Source organism: Stylophora pistillata, chromosome 13, assembly GCF_964205215.1.
Source record: "Stylophora pistillata chromosome 13, jaStyPist1.2, whole genome shotgun sequence".
NCBI lineage: Eukaryota > Metazoa > Cnidaria > Anthozoa > Scleractinia > Pocilloporidae > Stylophora > Stylophora pistillata.
Window position 1 is genome coordinate 4,468,455 of NC_142531.1, and position 21,343 is coordinate 4,489,797.

Consider the following 21,343-nt stretch of genomic DNA (forward strand, 5'->3'; position numbering starts at 1 on the left):
AAATGAGAGATATCATAAAAGGACATCCTTTTGAATTTACAAATTGGCCCCATGTTATATGTAGCTAATCTCACTGAAGTCACCCTTGTGATAAGAAAGATTAGAGAAATCTGTTTCACTATTTAGCATCCAGTCAGCCTGTATTACAACTTGACTACAATGCAGCCTGTTTAACCGCTAATATGGTAAAAAGTTAGCAAAAGAGTTTCCAAACCGACAAAAACAGGCAGGGTGTTGGACTCACGGAATAATTCCAAAGAGAGGACAGGTTACCAGTAAAAGGGATGAGTTAAAGAAATGAAGAGAGATTGATACCCACCTTTTTCAGGTTTGGGAATGAAGTAGTCCACCTCTTCACCCATATAGAAGTGGAATGGCTGAAAGGTGTCGAATATAAAGTCGCCCATGTACTCGTCCATGTAAGTTTTCACAACGCGCCGATCAAAATCATCGATGACCCGCCCACCATACATGACCTACCGAACAAAAAAAGGATATCACCACAAATTCGATTCTTATTTCATCAAATCCATTTTATTAGGAGAAGAAAGATGGTAAGTTTTAAGCTTGGTGATAAAATCAAGTTCTATTTTGCCTTGTCACGAGCGTGGGACAGAGAAAAAATTCTGAGTTCTCATAAGAAATCAAACCGCAGACCTACGGATTCTGCGCTCTGATGCTCCACGGAACTATCACTGAGGAACAGACAACCCTGCCGTGAGTTAGGTCAATATAAGGTTCTTGTATGCCGCGCGTCCAGCAAACTGCCAGGATAAACAATTTCGGGGTAAATGGTAGACGAAAGACGGTAATTTTTTTACTGTACAAAACACATGTTTTTCCACAATGCATTTTGTCAATTATGGCTCACCTCGCCAATGAGATACTTCAAACTGGCCCAAGGTATTCTCTTGTCAGGATTCTCCAGTGATTTCGTCAGATAGGTGTTCAGTAAAGTCATACACACGCGGAAGTCTGACTCGTTGAAATCGTAAGCAATATTCCAGCCAATTTTCCCGTACTTTCGTCTTTCCTGTACCACGGCGTGGAAGAATGCCAGCACATACCTGATCAGCAAACAAAAAACAGATTCCTTTTTACAACCAAAAATCTACGGAAACCACAGCAATCTAAAGGTCCGAAAACGTACTTTCTTACCTACTTAACCCTTTCACTACCAATGTCTCATCAGTAATTCTCCTTTCTGTCTGCCATACAATTCTTATGATAATAGTTTGGAGATTATGGTATTGGATCAACTACTAGTACCCTAATTGATATTTTTCTTTATTCTCATCACTTGTCTACTTGATATTGTATTGATATTGTATTGATATTGTAAGGAGAATTTCTGTCTCGGTTGCACTCATGGGAGTTAAACGGTTAATGGTTACCAAATTATTCTGCCCAATTGAGCCGGCCAAGGAATGACAGGTAAGGTAAGGTAAGGTATACATACTTATATAACTTGGTATACATACTTTCATAACTTGGCTTTTCTAGCATGATAGTAATCATTAGAACCTCCTCGATAATAGTATAGTCGATTTGTGAATAATAAAGAGAAAAGTATACCATCATATGAACCCTTGCGACCCCGCGCGCGATCTTTTATTGAAAACTATACAAAGAGAAAATCCCGTATGAGGGCCGTGCGCAATGGCCTCGATAACAAATATTTCCCCATCCACCCCTCCCACTCAATCAGTAAGTACATATTTACGACATACACAAGCGGCGGGAAGGACTGGTGAGGACAGTCAGCAAGCGCCTGATTGGTTATCTTGTGATAGGTACTACGAAGGTTCAGCTTTAGACCGTTCGGCGGCTCAGTAACAACCTGAAAAGAATCATTTCATGAAGGTCAGCCTTAAATGTTGAGAAATAAATGTCAGCATGGCTCAAAAAGTTATAAAAGGCAAGTGTGTTTCACGCGAAACAAGAGGCTCACGCCGCAAGGGCTTATCCCGTTTCTGAAAAAAAAAAAAACTAAGTATCTATAGAAGTATTGCGTCTCTCCTCATCAGAACTCTAGCTTCGCTCAAAGACTCGGACTCAGTCTCTCGCGGGTTAAGCAACTCTCGTGTCGCAGCGCTAGTATACTCGCAGACTAGCCTTGGCTTACTGGACGGCGCCTCCTTTACAAAACATTTGGTGGAGATTTCCTGAAAATACGCACTACCTTACCTTGAGGGACCTCTGTAGGATCCCGATAGGGAACTCCGGGGTAGGGTCCGTGGTGAGCCAGAGCCTAAAATCAGGGTGCGGTTTACTGATCCGTTCCAGGACTTTTTCAAGTTCCCTCAACCACTTCACCAGTAAATGACAGTTTTGAAGCATCAGCCACTGACCGCGAGCGATCGCTGTTTCAAGCAGCTGCAGTGCTAACTGCAAATTCAAACATCAAACGAGATATGCAAGTGAGCTGCGCTAGGATTGGAATTTCTTAGGAGGAGAGAATATTGATGTGATTTAGCAGTTCATACAATACTTGAATCCGAAATAGAACAGAACCATTCGAAATCAGATTGAACAAAACGAAATCGAAAAAAAAAAGATTTCTAGCTCTTTTGCAATCGATGATGATGTGACTTACTGCCTAATAATAACTAAGAGGCAAATTTTTATGTTTTGACCGCCTGTGAGTTTTCTTGTTCTTGTAGATGAAGTTATCCGGACAGAAAATAGCATTTCTCGCTTGTTTAAAAAGGCTTTTTGCAAGTTTACCGGTACTGAGCAGCAATACAAGAGGAAGATTAGATTAAAATTTCTTTTTTGAGGCTGTGACACTGGAAACAATTTAATTCTCAATTTAGAACCCAACACTAACCCAACACTAGTCCAACACTAACCTAACATTAACCCAACATTAACCCAACACTAGCCCAACCCCAACCCCAACCCAACTCTAACCCAACATTAACCCTAGTTTTTTATTAACTGTTGTTGGGTTAGAAAGGGGTAGGTGCGCAGTTACTTAGATACTGAGTTAGATCCGACGAACCATAGTAATGTTACCTTTTCCTGTCCCTGACCCATAGCGAGAAATTTCAACTTATTTCCACCAAAGCCTGATCTCTCAGCCAGCTTCATCAAATCACTGGCAGGGTCCGAGCCGGGGCTGAGAATGAAGATTATTGGCGAGAACGGGTTGGACTGCTCGAATATCGCCTCGAAACTGATCACAGGCGGCGTCACGTACTTCTCGCTCATTCTGCCGGTCACGAAGTTGGTGATGGCCAGATAAACTCGATCCACACGGAAACAGCGCAAGAGAAGAAGACGTTGGAAGTCTGACAGTTTTTCTTCGAAACGACCAGGGAAGGGGGCGGATTCTGGCGCATCGTGGTCACACCACTAATTAGAAATGAAATGGAGGTATTATCAAACCTTGAAATAAAGTTTTCATGTATATGTGTTGTAAGTAGAGTTGACAATTTTGTGGTACCCAGACTATGGCCAGTGTAATCTAGGCAAGTTTTAAAGGTTCGGGTCAGTCAAGCTCAAAAATATTGAACGTGAGCGTGAAAAACATGCAAGCCAGAGCCTTTTCCTTACGTTTAGATAGTAATTAGACCGTCATACCTCTTTCCAGTCTTTTCCGTTCCTCTCTATGTCATCCGCCAGTGAACTGAAAGCGTCTGGAGTCACAGTCATGAGTCTCTGTATGTCTTCCCAACCTTGATCTGGCAGCCAAGGAAAGGGTTTGGAGCGAGAACTCTTTTCGAGAGAGATGTTGCCTTTGAGGAAGAAATCCAGCTCCTCGGGGTTAAGCTTTCCGTCTGCCTCCATGATTTTGATGGTCATTTGGAATGAAAAGAGCAACTTGTGGCGTTCAAACAGACCTAGAAATTATAACATACAGAAACGCGTGATAAACATTGTTATTAAATACAAAACGATCCCTTTTACTTTTCCTATAAAAAGGATTATTTAAGCCTTAAACCCCCATGAGTGACCAAGAGATAATTTCTATTGACGATATCAACATAATACCGAGCAGACAAGTGATGAGAAAAACGAAATATATCGATTAGAGGATTATTGGTTGATTCACAACCAAATTCTCCGGGCCATCATCATGTGAAATGTGTAGCAGACCGTGGAGAAAATTACTAATGAGATATTGGGGGTTCAAAGGGCGAACAACAAAATGCCATGGTAAAGAATTTGATTATATTGCACTGCCTTGCTGTAAGCGTAAAAGATGAACAACAAATACACTTCCAATCTCAACTGAAGAACGCTACTCAGTCTTCGAGCCAACAGTGTTCGGAAAAAAAAAAATTGACCGATCAGTTTTCGTGGATCAAACTTCTAACATTCGACCGACAAACAGCTCTTCACTTGATTCGGATAACTTCAGTTGAAGTTGTCGAAACGTCGGTGACTGTCATTTACAACAGTTTTTTTTCAGGATTTCTTTCATCCACACCATCAGCACAGCACAGGAATTATTGTTTCTCCCAAGATCTTAGAGAATTCTTCCCTCTGGCTGCTACACATTTCCTTGTAAATTAGTTACGCGAATTTTGTGTTAGATCAAGTTAACAATTTCTTGCTGATAAGTTTGAGAATTCTCTTCACCTGTTTGCTTGATAATGTGTGGATATTATAGGGAGAAGTTACATGTTAATCATCTCTGGGAGTTAATTATAAAGGGTTAAGTGTATCATATCGGTTGTCATGAAGTATACCCTTACCAGTACAGGCATAATTGTAGACATTCATAGTCAGGGTGTCCATAATGTTCTTGAGTCGTTTGGGCAGAATGGAATCTGGTAAGCTCTTCCTCAAAGACAAGTCAAACACTTGCAAGTAAGATGCCAAGGAGTATTGGTACATGGAATTCACCGCTGACATCTCTGATAACACGAAGAAAAGAACAGCACCTAGCTTTGCTGCTGGCCTGTAACCATCGCGGAGCTTGTCAATGTCGATAGCTGTCTTGGCGCCAAGCTTCAGCTTCTCACCGACCTGAAGAGAACAGAAAGGCTCGATAAGACGTTTGTGGGTGATAGAGACCAAAGACGAACAACATAAAGACCCGCTCAAAGAAGGGGACGTAAAACAGTGAGAAGTCCTTTCACCGCTAGCACTGCGAGTAGCTCTGATAACAATTTATCGAAAGAAATCAAAGGAGTTTTTACCTCAACGGCCTTCGACTTGGTGTCTTCCAGAGTTTGAACAAGTTCAACATTATCCAACATGTTACCCTGAGACGTAGCCAGTTCACGAAGAAGCGTGTCTTCAAGATCTTTCAACAGACGCTTGTTGTCACTAAAAAAAAAGTGTTACATCACCATTTAACTCCCAAGATCTCATAAGTAATTCTCCTTACCGTCTATCATAGAGTCCTTATGATGTCAGTTCTGAGAATTTGGGATTAGATCAGCTAATAATCCCCTAGTTGATATTTACCTTCATTCTCATCACTTGTCTGCTTAATATTCTTTTGAAATTGTAAGGAGAAATTCTGTCCTGGCCACTTATGATATTTTAAGGGTTAAGACTCTTTTTAACACAAGAGATCGATAGGCTCATCCATCACTTATCTGTTTATCATAGTGCAATGGAGCAAAACCGCCTTGGTCTGGACAAAGACATCATCTACTTTTACGTAAGGGCTTCAGAAACATTTGAGGTCCTCGTAAAGATTACAAGAGAATCTAAGCCATTTGTTGGGTTGGGCCATAAATTAGTTTCGTAATTGACTAGGAAACTGCATTTTGCAAGGATTAGTAACGTCAAAAGCTTCTTGTGCGGAACAATGGTAAATTGAGACATCGATCGGAAGAAAAAGGGGAAACATTTGTTTTTACTTCAATGTCAATTTCCTTTATTCTCATGGCCTTGACGTTTGATTCAGTGCTGAAACTGTCAGGAGACATAACCTGCTGTTAAAGGTAAAATTCCGCAAACCATGAATGAAATTTCGCCCGGAATTTTCCACTGGAGTAGCAAAGTCATTAAGAATATTCCTCACCTGGTTTCCTGAATAAGTCTTTCTCTCTGTTCCTCAAGCTCTTTCCTCTCGAATCCTACAATAACACTCAACAGCTGATCTTCCAGTCCCTTCATAGTCACTGTGTAGTTCACTACCATGCAGCGACTGAAGTGCGTCGGCGTGTATTTGGGGTTGGACAGCTTTGTGTTCAGGTAAAGACGGAAACTTGGGTCATAATCCACTTCTTTGTCTCCCAATATAACGAATTCGCGGCCAGGCTCGCCTGAAGGAAAAAAGACCACAAAATTGTCACAGTACAAAGAAAAATTTTCAATGGAGTGTCGATGTAATGAGGGATCAATTTGTTTCTGCTTTAGTTAGCTCGTGATTGGTTTAGAAAACGCATCCTCTAGGCCAATCAGGCGCAAAACGAATACCAATTGTGACTTGGTCACCCGAGTTTTTCTGTCCTTTGGAAAGTTTTTTTTTTCACTCTGAGTCCTCAGTGGCTAACGATGAATTCGACCTTTGTTATACTTGGCCGTTGTAAGTACTAGGGTTTTGGTTCATCGACAGTCAATTGAAAACGGCTCTAAACAGAGATAAATTGCTAAGATCACATGCACCTCTTAAAAATAACAACCAGGACAAAACTGATAGGATGTTGCCCAGCAAACCAATTTTGCGAGCACATGACAACTAATCACTGTACGAAAATGTACCCTGTCGTTCCATTCGTGAGGAATTTGTTTTCTCCTCTCTTTACGAAGCTTGTTTTAAAGAGAGGGACACTGTATACACAACCTACATACATATAAAAGCATCCTTAAAGACTAATGGCAGTACAAAAAGAGGGCATTTTGTTGTCCTAGTCCCGTTACCTTTAATATTCTTGTCCAATACGTTATCGATCACAGGATCTATGTACTCATCAACGTCCTTGAACAAAATAGGGAAGCCATATTTGATGGCTAACTCGAGCTGCTTCAGAAAATCTGGATCATTGAAAGTAACAACCTACCAGAGAAAACAAGAAATGACGATCAAATAAGTGATGGCTTTCACTTCTACGATTCTACGATGTATCAAATCACAAATTATTGTTACAACTTTAAAAACACAACCCAGCAGACAGATAATAAGAATTCAGAGCATCATTAATTTGGAAATTTGTCTTCTGCGTTGAAACACTAAATTCTCAGGAATAGCCAACTGAGAGACGTATGGTTCCTTGGTTAGGAGAATTGACTATCAGATCTCTGGAGTAGAAGGGTTGATAAAGACTTTTGAAGATAAAGTAACCTAAACACTAAGAAAACAAGAGTCAAACTTCTCAAGACAAGAGAACCTACCGAGCTCCTGAATGACACAAACGTACATCTCACCTTTAAATTGTTCTTCTCTTCTTTCTTCTTGATCCAGTTCAGTGCCTGCTGCTGAGGATCAATACACAGTGGATATCGGCTGGCCTGGGTGGTCAAGATACCATTCTCAATGGACAGTTCATCCGGAGGGAGCCCCTCTGATGTCCATCGACTGATCTCCACATCATTAGTGAGGAAGGTGTCCAGCCTAAAAGGTTGACTCACAGGGATGCTCCGGTCCAGGACGTCCTTCTCCCACTCCCCACGGTACATGTCATATCGGAAGTCCCAAGTGAAGGCTCCAAGATAACTGAGGAAGGCCGAGGCCAGAAGACAGTCTCCTAACAGACGAACTCGTTGACGCTTTAGTTCTTCAAGATCTTCTGTCCATCTGGGGAAGGGGGGGTGGGGGGGGGGGAAAGAAAGAAATCAATCAAAGTATTGAGATTTTATATCACCTACGGACACCTTCTAGGCGTGTTGGGGGTTAAAAAAGGCCCAAGACTAGATTTCACTCGCGAAGGAGTAGAGAGAGGATTCACTCTCCGGCAATAAGAAGTCTCCGGTCATTCACCTTATTTTCTCTGATCCCAGACCAGATATGAGTTTATCAGCTGCTATCAGGCGCCTTTCCATGATTTCCGCTTCTTCTTGTAAACTTGACTTCTCCCTCATGGCGGCATCGTACTTATCACCGAGATTTTTCAGTTCCTCGTCCAAAGCTTTCACCTCTTTCTCGATTTTCTCCAATTCACGTTTACTGAGGTGGTAATTTCGCTCTAGCCTAGCCACCTGTGATGCAAAAAGATACACAGTTCGTCACAACTCGCCCAGACTGATAACAATTCCTAAGTGCGGTTTATATGCTCTAGTGTAGACTCACTGTATGACTGTTACACGATAACACCTACCTTCTCTCGCTTTGGCTTGATTTCTCTGGCAACAGAGCAGTATCCAAGCACGGCGACCACAAACTTAAGTAATCCAGCTCCTGCTTTGCTGACTTCTCTCATCTCTTCCACCGTGATGTTCATCTCCTTCAACATATCACGGGCTCGACGCACCTAAATGAATGCCACACGTTAAAGAGGAAAGAAGACAGAATAAAAATTAATGGAAACTGGGTGTGCCATACTATGGGCCAATAGTGAATTTGCTTTTTGATCGTGGTACAGGATTTCCTTGGGTTTAGAACAGTTTTCGATGTGATTAAAAAAAAAAAAAAAAACTAAACTAAACCGAAGCAATCCCAGCTACCAATCAGAAGAAAGTTTAACAACATCATTTGCCAATGAGAACTCAAAGTGAAAACAAGCGAGCTGCTTAAAGCGCGGGAAAACGTACATGACGAAGTCACGATTGTTTTTATTTTTGCATCTTATTGGTTAAGAGGATGGCGTGAGTTTTGTGGACCAATCACAGATCAAAGCTCTTGCTCCTAATAATATCTGCCTCTCCCGCAATTGTCCTTCGTAATCATGTTGTAATTATAACACTTGACCACTATATAGTACAACTCGAAATCTTTTGACCATGTGGTTGATCAGAAAGGGTCAGTATTGGCAACGCAATTTAAAAATATCCCCGCTATGTCACATGACATATTCGAGACCCCTAGCGGTGGCTGTAAAAGACCTATTTACCTTCGCCTGTTTCGTTTTACTCCGCCAGCGGAAAACAAATCACTTCGTCACTACACGTTACCTGAGCGCTTGTAATGCCATCCACATCCATATCTGTCAAGCTCTTCAAGAAGTTTGCCTCCGACATCATTCCCTTTGCTTGTTTCCACGATACCTCCTTGTAGCCACGCATCACGACGATACACTCTGACACCATCTGTACCGCGCGAGGGGGTTTGGCGAAAGACCTGGGGAGAGAAAACGGAGGGTTGATAATCATCATGAGTACAATTCCTCACGTGATTATAGAGAAGCACGCGCTCTTATTTTTCGAAGAACACGAGATAATAATCTCGCGACAGCGATATGATATTGAGGAAATAGTTTTTTTTTAATCGTTGTACCTTTGGATACAATGAATATATGAAGTTCATATATTTTGAACTGCGGTTATAGATACGTATGATGCACGATCCTCGCAGTAGAGAGCTCTATTTATGCAATAGCGAAAATCAGACCTGAAAAAAATCAGGCCTGTACGGGATTCGAAACCACTGACCTTTGACGCATCATACGTATCTACAACCGCAGTTCAAAATATATGAACTTCATATATTCATCGTACCTGATTTATCATCACGGGTTTATTACGAATCAACTTAACGGCCTGCTCCCAGTTGGCTTGTCAGCTCAATTGGTAGAGCGCTGCACTAGTATCGCAGAGGCCAGTGGTTCGAATCCCGTACAGGCCTGATTTTTTTTCAGGTCTGATTTTCGCTATTGCATAAATAGCGCTCTCTACTGCGAGGATCGTGCATCATACGTTGTACCTTTGTTTATCCTTTCAGAAAAAAGCAAAAATGACACAAGAATTTGGTTTGATAAACCGAACAATGATACTTAATGAACCGCTCTCCAGCCTTACAGGAAGCGTATTTACTATGGACCAATGCTGAATAGATACGTGTAACCCTCTCTGCGTGCTGCAGGTCAAAACACGTACCTGATCTCAGTGACATCAGATTTGTCTAAATCCTGCAAAGCCAGTTTAGCTTCTTCTAACGCGGGCAGAGCCTGGGCAAGAGCTTCCTCTGCCTCGGCTTTCTCAACAACTATTTCCTTGTTCTGTTCGGCTATTTCCTCCCTTTTCCCAACTGCCATAGCCTTTTTCTCGTTTGCTAGTTCGGTGGCACGCTGAATCTCAGAGAGCAGTTTCTCGCAGGCCTCGCTTTTCTCTGTCACCGCCACTTTCTGTATCTCAAGTTTTTCATTCAGCTCTTTCAGCTGTTCGCTGGCGGCCAGCAATTTGCTGAGACCTCCGTCAAGACGATGACACTAAAGCAAAGATCAAAATATTCTTTTGAGAAACACCCAATAGCTGTTTACTAGAAACATAACTTGATATCTGATCGGGTATATGAAGTCATCTGGGACATTCGTAGACACCTGAAAGGCAGTCCACATTGAAGAGAAAAGATTTCCAAGTTTATTTGACTTCCGTCCCCTAATATCATCTTAGTTCAAATCGTTAGACTTAATAGGGCGTGAATATATCATAAAATCTATTGCAAAAGAAAAGGAAGAAAAGGTTTGTTTCGTTAGTTTCCGTTTACTGAATCCATCGAAGTCACTCTACCAGAACACAACATGATAACCGAGAGCCTGCAAATAAGTCTTCATTATCTTTGCCTTTGCCCTCGGAAAAGTATAACACCTTAAGCAACGCGAGCCAGGGAGAGGTTTGCAAGGGATCTAGCCTCATTATTAGTGCCAGACCCACGGCAAAACGCTCGCCGACTCCTCTCCAATCTTCTCGCGGGCGGAGAAGCTCGCGTCTTGCAGCCCTGATAATAAAGGCTTGCTCGCAGGCTAGACATCTGCGCAGACACGTAGCTCACCTGTTCCAAGACAAACTTGTCTTTCTCCTCCAGCAGTTTGTTGTAAGTGTTGATAAAGTCCAGGTAATTCTTTGGTGTGGTGTAATTAACTCTCCTCAGCTTCTGCAAGAATGTTTTACTGTACACGCCGACAGTCTGATGTACATACACCACGTGGTTGACAACATTTTCACGGTGCTCATCGGGTATCTTGTCGTTCTGGAGAAAAGCAAAAGGAACAAGTCTAAATAGGTAGGCTAAGAAGTGTCACTAAGGTTTAAGAATGACCCGTAAAGATATCACTTCCTCAAAATGACAGTTACTTTGGATTTACTCCGTACAACTAGCTTGCAAACTTACAAGGGTAAAAACAAGCTACTTGCACCCTGAAATTCTTGACTTTCGCTCACAATTTCTGTTATGATGGACCAGTGAAAGATGCATTGAAGCGGTCGTTTCACGTTCTTGGCAAGAAAATTAACAGGGAGCTGCATTGTTAAGCGCTCTTTGAAAAAATTTCTGGAATTCAGTAGCCTTGTGAACAAAAATACTTTTTATTTACTTGAGACAAGAAATGCAAAAACCTACTCAATTCGAATATGATGTAAAATCATATTCGATGTACATTTAGAACATAACTAAAGTAAAGCGCGCGCTCTGATTGGTCAATTTAGCGTCCCCCATGTGCCCATGGGTGTACGCTGCTGACGTGAGCAAATGCAAAGACTATTTTTCCGCGCGCGTTTGTTTTTTCTGGTCACGTAAGATTTTTTAAATAAAAGGGAACTCTTTAGCTACAATGTATCAATGTTATGTTATAAAACAAATGGTAAACACCACAGCGTACGCTATTGAGTTATGGATGCACTTGGGAGGTTTGCTAAGCACTCAAGAAGCTAGAGTCACTCTCGGCTATCGCCTCGAGTGACTCTTACGTTTCTTTCGTGCTTAGCAACCTCCCGCGTGCATCCATAACTCAATAGTGTACGCTGTGGTGTTTACCATTTGTTAAATAGATGATGTACAATAAACTTAATGACAGCGTAGGAAGGCCAGACGAGGGCAAATATTTGGCTCGGATTCATGTGTACACTGCAAAGAAATTATCATTAAATTTCTTTGAACTCGTCAACTTACGTTCTCTCCCAAAAATACTGAGGCGACAGCGTGTAGTGCCTGTTGTGGCCATGCTGTAAACCAGTCAATACTGCAGTTATTGACCAGACCAGGGAAGTTACGGCATCGTGTCCTCAACGTGTCTCCCACGGGTGACATGGCTAAGACGATGTGCAGATTGTTTGCACATTTGTTAACAAAGTACTGCCAAATGGACTCCCGTGCGGGTGGTACTCCGGCTTTGTTTGCCTCATCACGAACCTAAAGGGAAGAAAAAGAAAAGGCATTTACTCTTGTTTAGTAAATCAAGCATTGAAATAGCTTCTTATCCAACAAAACGGGTTTCGATGGAGGATCGTGAAACTAAAACCAGAGTAATCTCAATGGTTGATAATCTCAAGCACACATGATCCCTAGGGGTTTACAACTGCCAATTTAATCATCACCTGACCAATGATTCCCTCTTTCTCATCATCCGGGAAAAGCGCGGGAACCATTCCTGACGTCAGCATGTTGTTGATGAGCTCGAGGAAACCTGGGAATGCGACAAAACATCAATACAATGCAGATCACTGCCATCTATTTTTGGTGTTCTTTGTCGTACTGGTGTGCCAATATTGTTTAAGGAATTTACCTTCCTGTGCTACATGAGCATCAGTGAACAGGAACACCATTTTCTTGTTTTCCAGACCAAGTTTGGAATAAAGTCCCTTCAGGTCGTCTCTGAAGGAATTCTCATCATAGCCCCTCGTGAGGGTGATCTCATACACCTCGCATCCGGCAGAAAAGGCGCCTAACTTGGTCAGGGACTGTTTACCACTACCTCCTACCCCTACTAAAAGGGCGTGACCTTTCTCCATGCGGATCACGCGGTGTACACGTGTCAGATGCTCGATGGCGTCATCAAAAAGAACTAGGTTCATTGGCACATGGTCCATGTTGTACTCCTCCAGAATCTGTGATGAGAAGGGAAGAATTCAAATTCTTAAAAAAATAAAAACAACTCAGCGGCAGGAACCTACACGTTTTTTCTCACATACGACAATTTTAAACATGCTGACCGCTTTGTTCTCAGAAAAGTTTTCTCGTCCTCGAATTTGAACTCAATAACCTACAGTTAACTTCAAAAGAAAGTAGTAAAGGTTACGAACCTCATCAAAAATAGCCTTGGCTGCTTCATAATCCACGATGTCTTCATACAACCGCGGATCTTCAGTCAAAGCATTGCGATAATCTCCAAACAAGATCGGCTCTCGATTTACGGTGTCCACATAACTGGTAAAATTCTGTTCTACAAGTTCGCTGATGTATCCCTGAAGAGGGGAATGAACCGAGACTCGTCAGTACGAGAGGCAGTAAACGAAACTCGTAGAGGAGACAGACGATTAAGTCGGTATTAAATGTTACTGAACCCACATCCCTTTTCTAAAATACCAAATTTTGACAGGATTTCCTCCTGACACTTTTTTAATCATTTCCAAAGCAAGACTGAGTTCAGAACGAATCAGTTGGTAATCATCTTGCGTCAGTTTCCAAGGCAGACAATCTCTTCTCTAGAATGAATTTATGGACAATGGTTCAGTTCGGAGAGTAAAAAATTCCCACCACTTCGATATCATCTGGTCAAGGATGAAAGTATTAGAGTAGATGACTGGACAACAACATTTTTCCAATGCTGTTCACAAGTTTTCTTAGCAACCAGTATTCCTCAGCAAACAAGCTTGCTCGTGTAAATGCAGTCTTCGCATAAACCCCTTACACCCTTAACATCAGTCTGCATATTCTCCATACCGTTCTCTATACATTTCCTTTGGTGCTGACAAGGAGAATTTGTTTAACAATCAAAGCGTCTTAGGTTAGCAATCATTTATTTTATTCTCATGATCGTAATGAATGATTCAGTTAATGACCGCTCGTGGCGATCGAGAAAAGAATGAAAATGAAAATTACTTACATTCACGATCTTCTTATCCGACGAGCTCGTCAAGCGATCGTAGAACACTCGGAGACATTCGTTCTTCCACAGTCGGACGAATTGCCCGGGGGTATCAAACCTATCGGGTGTGCTTAAGCACAATCCCTGGGTTACACGGGACAAATCCCGAAGATTGAAAATGTAGTGAAATTTGGAAGGTGTCGGTGGTAGATTTTGTATGATCTTGTTGTAAAACTGCAGTGTCGAGGCTGTGATCTTGGAGGCTAGCTCTCTGACTTCCTTTTTGAAAGGTTCCAAATGCCCGTTAAGAATGGAATAGTAGATTTTCGTCAAGGATTCTTGTGAAGGAAAAGTGACGTTGAACACGCTGAACAGTGAGATGAAACGCGGGTCTACTTCGTTACGACCACCACCCGGCTGGAAAAGAAAACGAAAAAGGAAATGAAATGAGGAGAACAAAAACATGTGTGAGAACCACAGATATGCATTATGAAAGGCATACGATAAAGAGAGAGAAAAAAAGAAGCTACTGCGTTAATAAACAAGAGGAAGAAAGCGTTTTTTTAATTCATGACAGTAATTAATTTATTTTCCTTTGGAAACTCGGTTTAGGACTCAAAAAATGTACATCCGACAGAAATCTTATCGCTGCAAAACCCAAGGCACGTGTTTAAGCCAGCACGTTTGGGTTGGGAAAATAACTTTTAATCTTGAATCTGATAGAACTATTACAGAGCGTAGGAAAGCAAAATCAAGGAAGCCCCACTGCTATCGACGCTCACTTATAAATTTCTCTAATTTAACCTACTGCACCTTTCCCATAGCGGCCACGAAGCCAATATCCCTGAAGTTCTTCCAGATGAGTTCCTTTCCTCTGTCATACATCCCTCCCCTCTCAAGGAGTAATTTCAGCAATGCGATTGGTTGCTGTGTTCCATACTCATCAACCTGTGGCATGTTCATGTCATCCATGAACACCAGCAGTCTCTTACCCATGGGGGGACCGTAAGTATCTTTTGTTCTCTTCTCTACGTTTGCCTCGAGATTCCTTTGTACGTCCATGGATGTCGTTCGAGACGAAAAGTTGATGTTGAGAAGAAGCTATCAGACAGAAACACAGAGATAAAAAACAGATGCATAACTAAACAAGGTAAAGCCGAAAGGAATGGTTGGCTCTTCAAGAGAAAAACACAAAATATCACTTGATCACTGAAGTTTCTGAATGTACAACATACCGTTGCATCTTTATCTAGTCCCCTCAAGAAATTGGATGTAGTTGCCGATTTGGATGTACCGGTCTCCCCCACAAGTACCACAGGTCTCTTAATACTGACCATCAGCTCAAGCAGCCATGTTGTCCTAACAGTGTCCACAGTAGGCACCAAAATCTCCGAGAACTTTTTCTCGGGGTCGTGGACGTACTCAGGGATGACGTCGACCCAGGGCACCCAAAGGCACTTTTTCGTGTTGAAATAATACTCGAAAATCGTAGGCTGGGCGCTCGGGATCTCACCTAAAATAAAAAAAAAAAAGTGTGACAATAGTTTGAAAACCACTTCTTGTTAAGTCTTTATAGCAACAACGATTCTAAACAAAATTAAAACAAATTATACGGCTTTCATGCGTAAACTATTTTCTTACTTCTCGTAACTTTTCTGCCTGACATTATATCGATCAATATTGTAAGGAGAAATTACTTTTGGGTCATCTATGGGAGTAACAGGCTTAAACTAATTAAACATAACAAGACGTTTAACACCGCCTAGAAACTAATTGAATCAGTTCGTTGAAGAAATTGCATTCAAACCTGGTTTAACAACGCTTCCTTCAGCTGGATTCTGAGGCAAAGACGCGATCCTCTTCACAAATCCATCGAATACAATCCGCCCATCCTCCAACAGGCCTCCACCCAGCGACCAAGTCAGTGATGTCAGGAAAACAGCCTCTGTTATCTCAGTTCCCAGGAATTGAGCGTTTTCTGCAGGGGGGAGCAGTGCATCTAGCATCTGGGACAATTGTACAACCTAAAGGAAGTAGAAATGAGATTACAAATTATACTTAACGGCTGAGAGAATTAAGTTTAAAATTTGGATCCCTGGATGTGATGACAGATTATGAAATGTTACACTTTTCTTCCTCTACCAACATATTTTGGATCAATGTCAGGACGCACCTACCCATCCCTTAAACCAATAAAAGTCAACTGATAACAAATAAGGGTTTGGGGGAGGGGTAGGTGCGCAGTCGCTTAAATACTAACATTGATGCCATATTTTGGATCAATGTCATGACGCACCTACCCCCCTTAAACCAATAAAAGTCAACTGATAACAAATAAGGGTTTGGGGGACGGGTAGGTGCGCAGTCGCTTAAATACTAACATTGATGCCATATTTTGGATCAATGTCAGGACGCACCTACCCCCCCTTAAACCAATAAAAGTCAACTGATAACAAATGAGGGTTAGGGGAGGAGTAGCTGCGCAGTAGCTTAAATACTAACATTGATGCCATATTTTAGATCAATGTCAGGACGCACCTATCCCCCCTTAAACCAATAAAAGTCAACTGATAACAAATGAGGGTTAGGGGAGGAGTAGCTGCGCAGTAGCTTAAATACTAACATTGATGCCATATTTTAGATCAATGTCAGGACGCACCTATCCCCCCTTAAACCAATAAAAGTCAACTGATAACAAATGAGGGTTAGGGGAGGAGTAGCTGCGCAGTAGCTTAAATACTAACATTGATGCCATATTTTCGTATCAGCTCGTCGATGTCAGTTTTTACTCATTGTCAGAGAGAGGTATGGCGAGTATCAAATCTCTTTCCCGAAAAAAAAAACTGTTAAGTAGTTAGCAAACATTTTTCTAAACAAAACCATCTCCTACCATGTTAAGATTAGTCAGAGGAATAATCGTCTTCAGCTTCTTTCCGATTTTTCCTTCAATGATTCCTTCCAGAATCAAGTCGATACAGGGAGGCACATATTTCTCAAATAGTCTGTTAAGTTCTTCTCTCTCCTTATCACTTCCTCGAGCATTGCACCATTTCTGCCAGTAAGGATTATAGCCCAGGTTCTTGGGATCGACGTACACCATTCCGCAACGAGACACAGTGGCCGGAGATGCGTATCGAAGATCTGAAACCTGAGTTAGGAATTGAGATGTTTTAGTTCATTATTAAAGTTGAAATTCTCTGTTTATCGTCACAGAGTTCGAAACATATAAGTTAAAAAGCTTAGCTTTCCGGGCTGAAATTACCCAGTTGAAAATTTAGAAAGACCTTAGCTAAACAACATTCTTTTTTTAAAGTAATTTTTAACTAAAAATTTCGTAACGACACATGCCATTCAACGGAGTCAACAATGCAACAATATGAAAAGGAAGGTTTCAAAAGCTTTGGTCGATGTTCTAAGCAGAGGTTACCTCAAACAGCAAGGCGCAGTGTTTCTGGAGCCGAATCCTCTCGCCATTAGCCAAAGTCAGCAGTCTGTTGTCGTCCATAACAGAGTTCATGTTCTCTACCCACAGGGCGTCCACATCACTGTCAAACACGATATACTTACGTTCGTTTTTATCAGTGGGTTTGTTGATCTCACGGAAGATGTTCGACAGTAATCCATCAGTCCAGTCCCTTGTGACAGGATCTAATGTTCCGTACAACTCCACTACTGTGCATGCTTTGGCATTCATAATATGCATCTTCGTAGTGATGCCCAGACTGGCGGATTAAAAAAAGTTGGGTCTATAAAATGGAAGACTAGTTGCGCAAAAAGATGATGGCAGCGCTAAAAATGAGGGCCTTCTCGCAAGCTATTGACGTAGTTTAAAAATTTCTCTTACCGTGTCTGCGCCTGCGCTAACGTATTAATGACAACAGTCTTTCCTCCTCCAGTGGGGCCCACGATCATAGTTGTATGTCGTGTCAACATGGTCTCGTACATTTGAACAACTTTATCGGCCTGTTACGCGGAGATAGCATGTAAATTAGTAGAACAACTAATCCATCTCTAAACTACCTCAAGCAAAACATTTAAAGAGCAATATGGTGTCGAAACTTCACGGAAATCAATTTAGAGAACAAAAAGGTGACTCAAAGAGAAGACAATTTATTCACAAAGTTTCCTTTCCTCTCAGAGCCAAACAGTTTGCACGCTCCACAGACTGCTTACAAAAGGCAATAAAGTTTTTGAGAGGTCAACATTGTATTAGCTAGTACAAAATATTTTCCAATCAAATCCATCTTGTTCGCGGGGAAACGAGAAGAGTTAACTTCCACTTCCTTTCTCGCAGTGAGGCTTTATAAACTATCTTTTACCTGATGAGGAAGCAATATGTATTTGTTGTCCTCTAACACCGATTCCACTGCGTCGTTGAAATTTGGGTATCGTACTCTTGGACAGTCAAGGCCTGGGAACAAGTCTGCTATGAGGCCGAGGAAGAGTGGTACGTCTTCAAACACAAACTTTGGCAAGTTCATGTCACGTAACGCACGCATCAACACTACATCCTGAAGGGAGCAAAAATTCAACAGAGAATTTGAGATTGCAGTAGGTAACTACAAACCACGACTCCTAGTTGAGGGTCACCGTAGCTAAGGGCAGTTAAAGAATTAGGAAGGGGGTTTACATACGTCAGCTAAAGACAAATTTGTTTCTACACTCGTTAGAAACTTGGACACGAGTGACTTTCCCTTTTAAAATAAACACTACTAGAGGTGCTCAGCGTTTTAACCTTGAATGTACTAAGGTTTTTAGTGACACGCGACTTTTTCAAGAAAGGAACTACTGCATGGGTAAGAAAACCGATGGTCTTATGGCTCAGGCATGACAGTGTTTTAATTGATTTAGCACCTGAGTGTTTCCATAGTTATGTAATCGTTACGCTGTTTCAGATACGATGTAAAACTAACCTCGCTCAGATCAGGGGAACCTCTCTTCAACTCTCCTGCCATCACAAGCACAGCCTTTAGTGCACGAAGCCCAAAGTCGTAATGAGATTGTTTGGACAGCTGTCCTGACGCAAGTTTGTACAATACTGTCATCTTTTTGGCAAGGACCTATGCAAAAAGGAGGACTTTACAATTATGTTTTATTCGATGAATGTTTGAGTTAACGACCTAAGTTTCTAACGCCAACCATAAAAGCCAAGTAAAACAACTCCTGATCACTTTCGACACTTAATTCAAACGCTCTCAAAGTCAAGCTTTTTTTTCTAGCCTATCTTACCTTGGCCATTAAAAACCCTTCGGAGAAAAGCATGATCTCGCAGATTTGCTGCAGGTCTGGCACAATACACATTACAGGTCTGAACAGAGCTTTGACACTCTCAGGGAGTTCCGTACGACCGGCGTAGCCTGGGTTCATGGTAATGAAGATCCCCATGCGACCATCCAGTGCTATCTCTGTACCTTCAAACTGTTCAAGGAGAAGAAATGAGTTTACAATTCGTTTAACAACTACAAGGATCAGCTTTCGTTTATATCCTCACGGAGACCTGGGATTTTCTGTTGTCTCACATTCATGACAAAGTTTCACATCATACTTTAAAGCAGTTCTTGACAAAATAATTAAAACGACCAATTAGATCAATTCACCAACGACACTTAAAGTAAAGATAAGCAAACTGCCTGAAGCGCGGGACTTGAAAACGCGTGTGACCAAGGAGTCCTGGTTCTAGTTTTGCATCTAATTGTTTGAGAGGATGGTGCAAGTTTTCTAGACCAATCACAGGGCAAAGTAAAGCAAAGCCAATGCAATCCAACTGCTCTAAACTGTCAACAGTATGTAATTCTTGAGGGTTATACGTAGACGTGAGTTCACCTGTAATCTCTTGAGATGGTTGCTAAGTGAGTTTTGCAGTGTCTTTATCTGCGTGGAGACCACTGATAATACAGACACATCAATACGGTTGAACTCGTCAAAACAGCCCCAGGCTCCACACTGAGCCAGGCCAGAGAAGATCTTCCCGATGGACTAGAGGAGAAAAAAGTAAGAAACTCGTGCATTGGTTTACTGATATGGGAAATGACTGCTACAAATTCGCTTCCCTCAGTTCCGAGTCACACACTTTAAAGGATGGCTGGCAACGACAAATACAGCTCTTAAAACTAGGAAGCTGTCATACAACAACGGTTCTACTAGCACTCTATGCAGGTAGTCGAAGCCATCTCTCTCACTCAATTGCGTGACACACAAGCGTGACACAAATTAACCATATCACATAACATCCGCTAAATCTGTTTAGCCCACCTTGTAGTCCATACCCTCTCCACAGTTAGTTACGACACACAGCAACCCCAGAGCTTTAGCCAGATCTTTCACCGTCTCGGTTTTTCCTGTACCAGCTGGCCCTGCGGGAGCGCCACCAAGGTACATGGACAAGGCCTAGAAAAAAAGGGGGGAAAAGAAGCGTGAAACTGCTATGCAGTACGATTATAAAACACCAAACGTTCATCTGACAACTACACTACCTTCCCCCCCCTTTAATTTTGTTACACACATATGCACCTCACCTGAGAGATAGTCAGGTAGATTCTGTCTGTCAGGGGGGTAATGACCAGTCGTCCATTCAGTCCCATGTACTCGTATCCATAACCAAACTCGCCTGTACACTGACGCACCATCAACTCATCTGGCAATTGATCCCAGTAAAACCTCAATTGACTCTCCCACTCGAACTCGCGGGTGTCCATGATGCTGTCAGACAAAAGGAGGAGTTACGATCATTTTCAATTTCAGTTAACAAGAACCTCAATTTTTTCCCTCTTACAGAGAGCACGATCTGATCCAATGAAATCTCGAGAAGAGCTCGGGGTAAAGGCAAACAAACCGCCAACCTTAGGCAAGGAAAAGCGTGAGTGACTAAGTTGTGATTGATGATAGATTTGCATCTGATTGTTTGAGTCCAAATACAGTGGGTAAAATAAAGGAGCTAAACAACTAATCACTAGTTAGTTCCAAGGATTTCAATTACTTTTTCCATAAGCGGCTTCCGACGGCTATGCCCGGAAGAGGGGCAGTAAGGCGAAAACCAAACATGAGCCTGCGCGCAGGCTGAACAGACAGCGGTTGGAGATCTATTGGCGGCGGTAGACCAATAACTGGCTTTATCGAAGAAACCCTTTGTTAGTTCGTGTCATTATTCTTACCTGTCTCGAACAAAACTGTCAATAATGTCTCTGGCGTGAACTTCTATAATCAGCACTGTGTTGAACTTCTTTCGATCATTCTTGGTCAGGTTTGACTGACGAACCTGAAAAAGTTTCATGACAGGCTTTACTTACAATACAAACAAAGGGAGAAAAGCTACACGACTCACTTCATAACGCAAGTCGCGTTGAGTAAAACTTCCATAAAAAATGAAAAATTGTCTCTGACGATAGAAATTTTGATTTCATGGCAACAGATTGGGATTGCACACTTTTTAGATTAGTAACATAACGTAATCTCTACTTTTTATTACAGGATCCCAAACTAGC

General features: G+C 41.8%; 1 protein-coding gene across 1 annotated transcript in view; it reads right to left on the reverse strand.

Moving 5' to 3' along the window:
- Positions 1-21,343, reverse strand: part of LOC111322606 (dynein axonemal heavy chain 10) — a 46,719-nt gene that overhangs the window by 3,943 nt on the left and 21,433 nt on the right. The window contains exons 27-60 of the mRNA XM_022925729.2: positions 21,014-21,117; positions 20,378-20,561; positions 20,115-20,249; positions 19,686-19,838; positions 19,092-19,280; positions 18,776-18,922; positions 18,182-18,373; positions 17,707-17,825; positions 17,290-17,584; positions 16,753-17,010; positions 15,670-15,886; positions 15,098-15,375; positions 14,676-14,963; positions 13,881-14,279; positions 13,078-13,239; positions 12,561-12,882; positions 12,373-12,461; positions 11,948-12,187; positions 10,832-11,029; positions 9,937-10,268; positions 9,016-9,181; positions 8,223-8,375; positions 7,886-8,103; positions 7,333-7,702; positions 6,829-6,964; positions 5,987-6,230; positions 5,151-5,280; positions 4,704-4,977; positions 3,586-3,845; positions 3,019-3,357; positions 2,188-2,388; positions 1,731-1,840; positions 872-1,067; positions 320-476 (exon numbers count right to left, since the gene is read on the reverse strand). Of these exons, the coding sequence (XP_022781464.2) occupies positions 320-476; positions 872-1,067; positions 1,731-1,840; positions 2,188-2,388; positions 3,019-3,357; positions 3,586-3,845; positions 4,704-4,977; positions 5,151-5,280; positions 5,987-6,230; positions 6,829-6,964; positions 7,333-7,702; positions 7,886-8,103; positions 8,223-8,375; positions 9,016-9,181; positions 9,937-10,268; positions 10,832-11,029; positions 11,948-12,187; positions 12,373-12,461; positions 12,561-12,882; positions 13,078-13,239; positions 13,881-14,279; positions 14,676-14,963; positions 15,098-15,375; positions 15,670-15,886; positions 16,753-17,010; positions 17,290-17,584; positions 17,707-17,825; positions 18,182-18,373; positions 18,776-18,922; positions 19,092-19,280; positions 19,686-19,838; positions 20,115-20,249; positions 20,378-20,561; positions 21,014-21,117 (7,255 nt within the window). The remainder of the gene's footprint in view (positions 1-319; positions 477-871; positions 1,068-1,730; positions 1,841-2,187; positions 2,389-3,018; positions 3,358-3,585; positions 3,846-4,703; positions 4,978-5,150; positions 5,281-5,986; positions 6,231-6,828; positions 6,965-7,332; positions 7,703-7,885; positions 8,104-8,222; positions 8,376-9,015; positions 9,182-9,936; positions 10,269-10,831; positions 11,030-11,947; positions 12,188-12,372; positions 12,462-12,560; positions 12,883-13,077; positions 13,240-13,880; positions 14,280-14,675; positions 14,964-15,097; positions 15,376-15,669; positions 15,887-16,752; positions 17,011-17,289; positions 17,585-17,706; positions 17,826-18,181; positions 18,374-18,775; positions 18,923-19,091; positions 19,281-19,685; positions 19,839-20,114; positions 20,250-20,377; positions 20,562-21,013; positions 21,118-21,343) is intronic.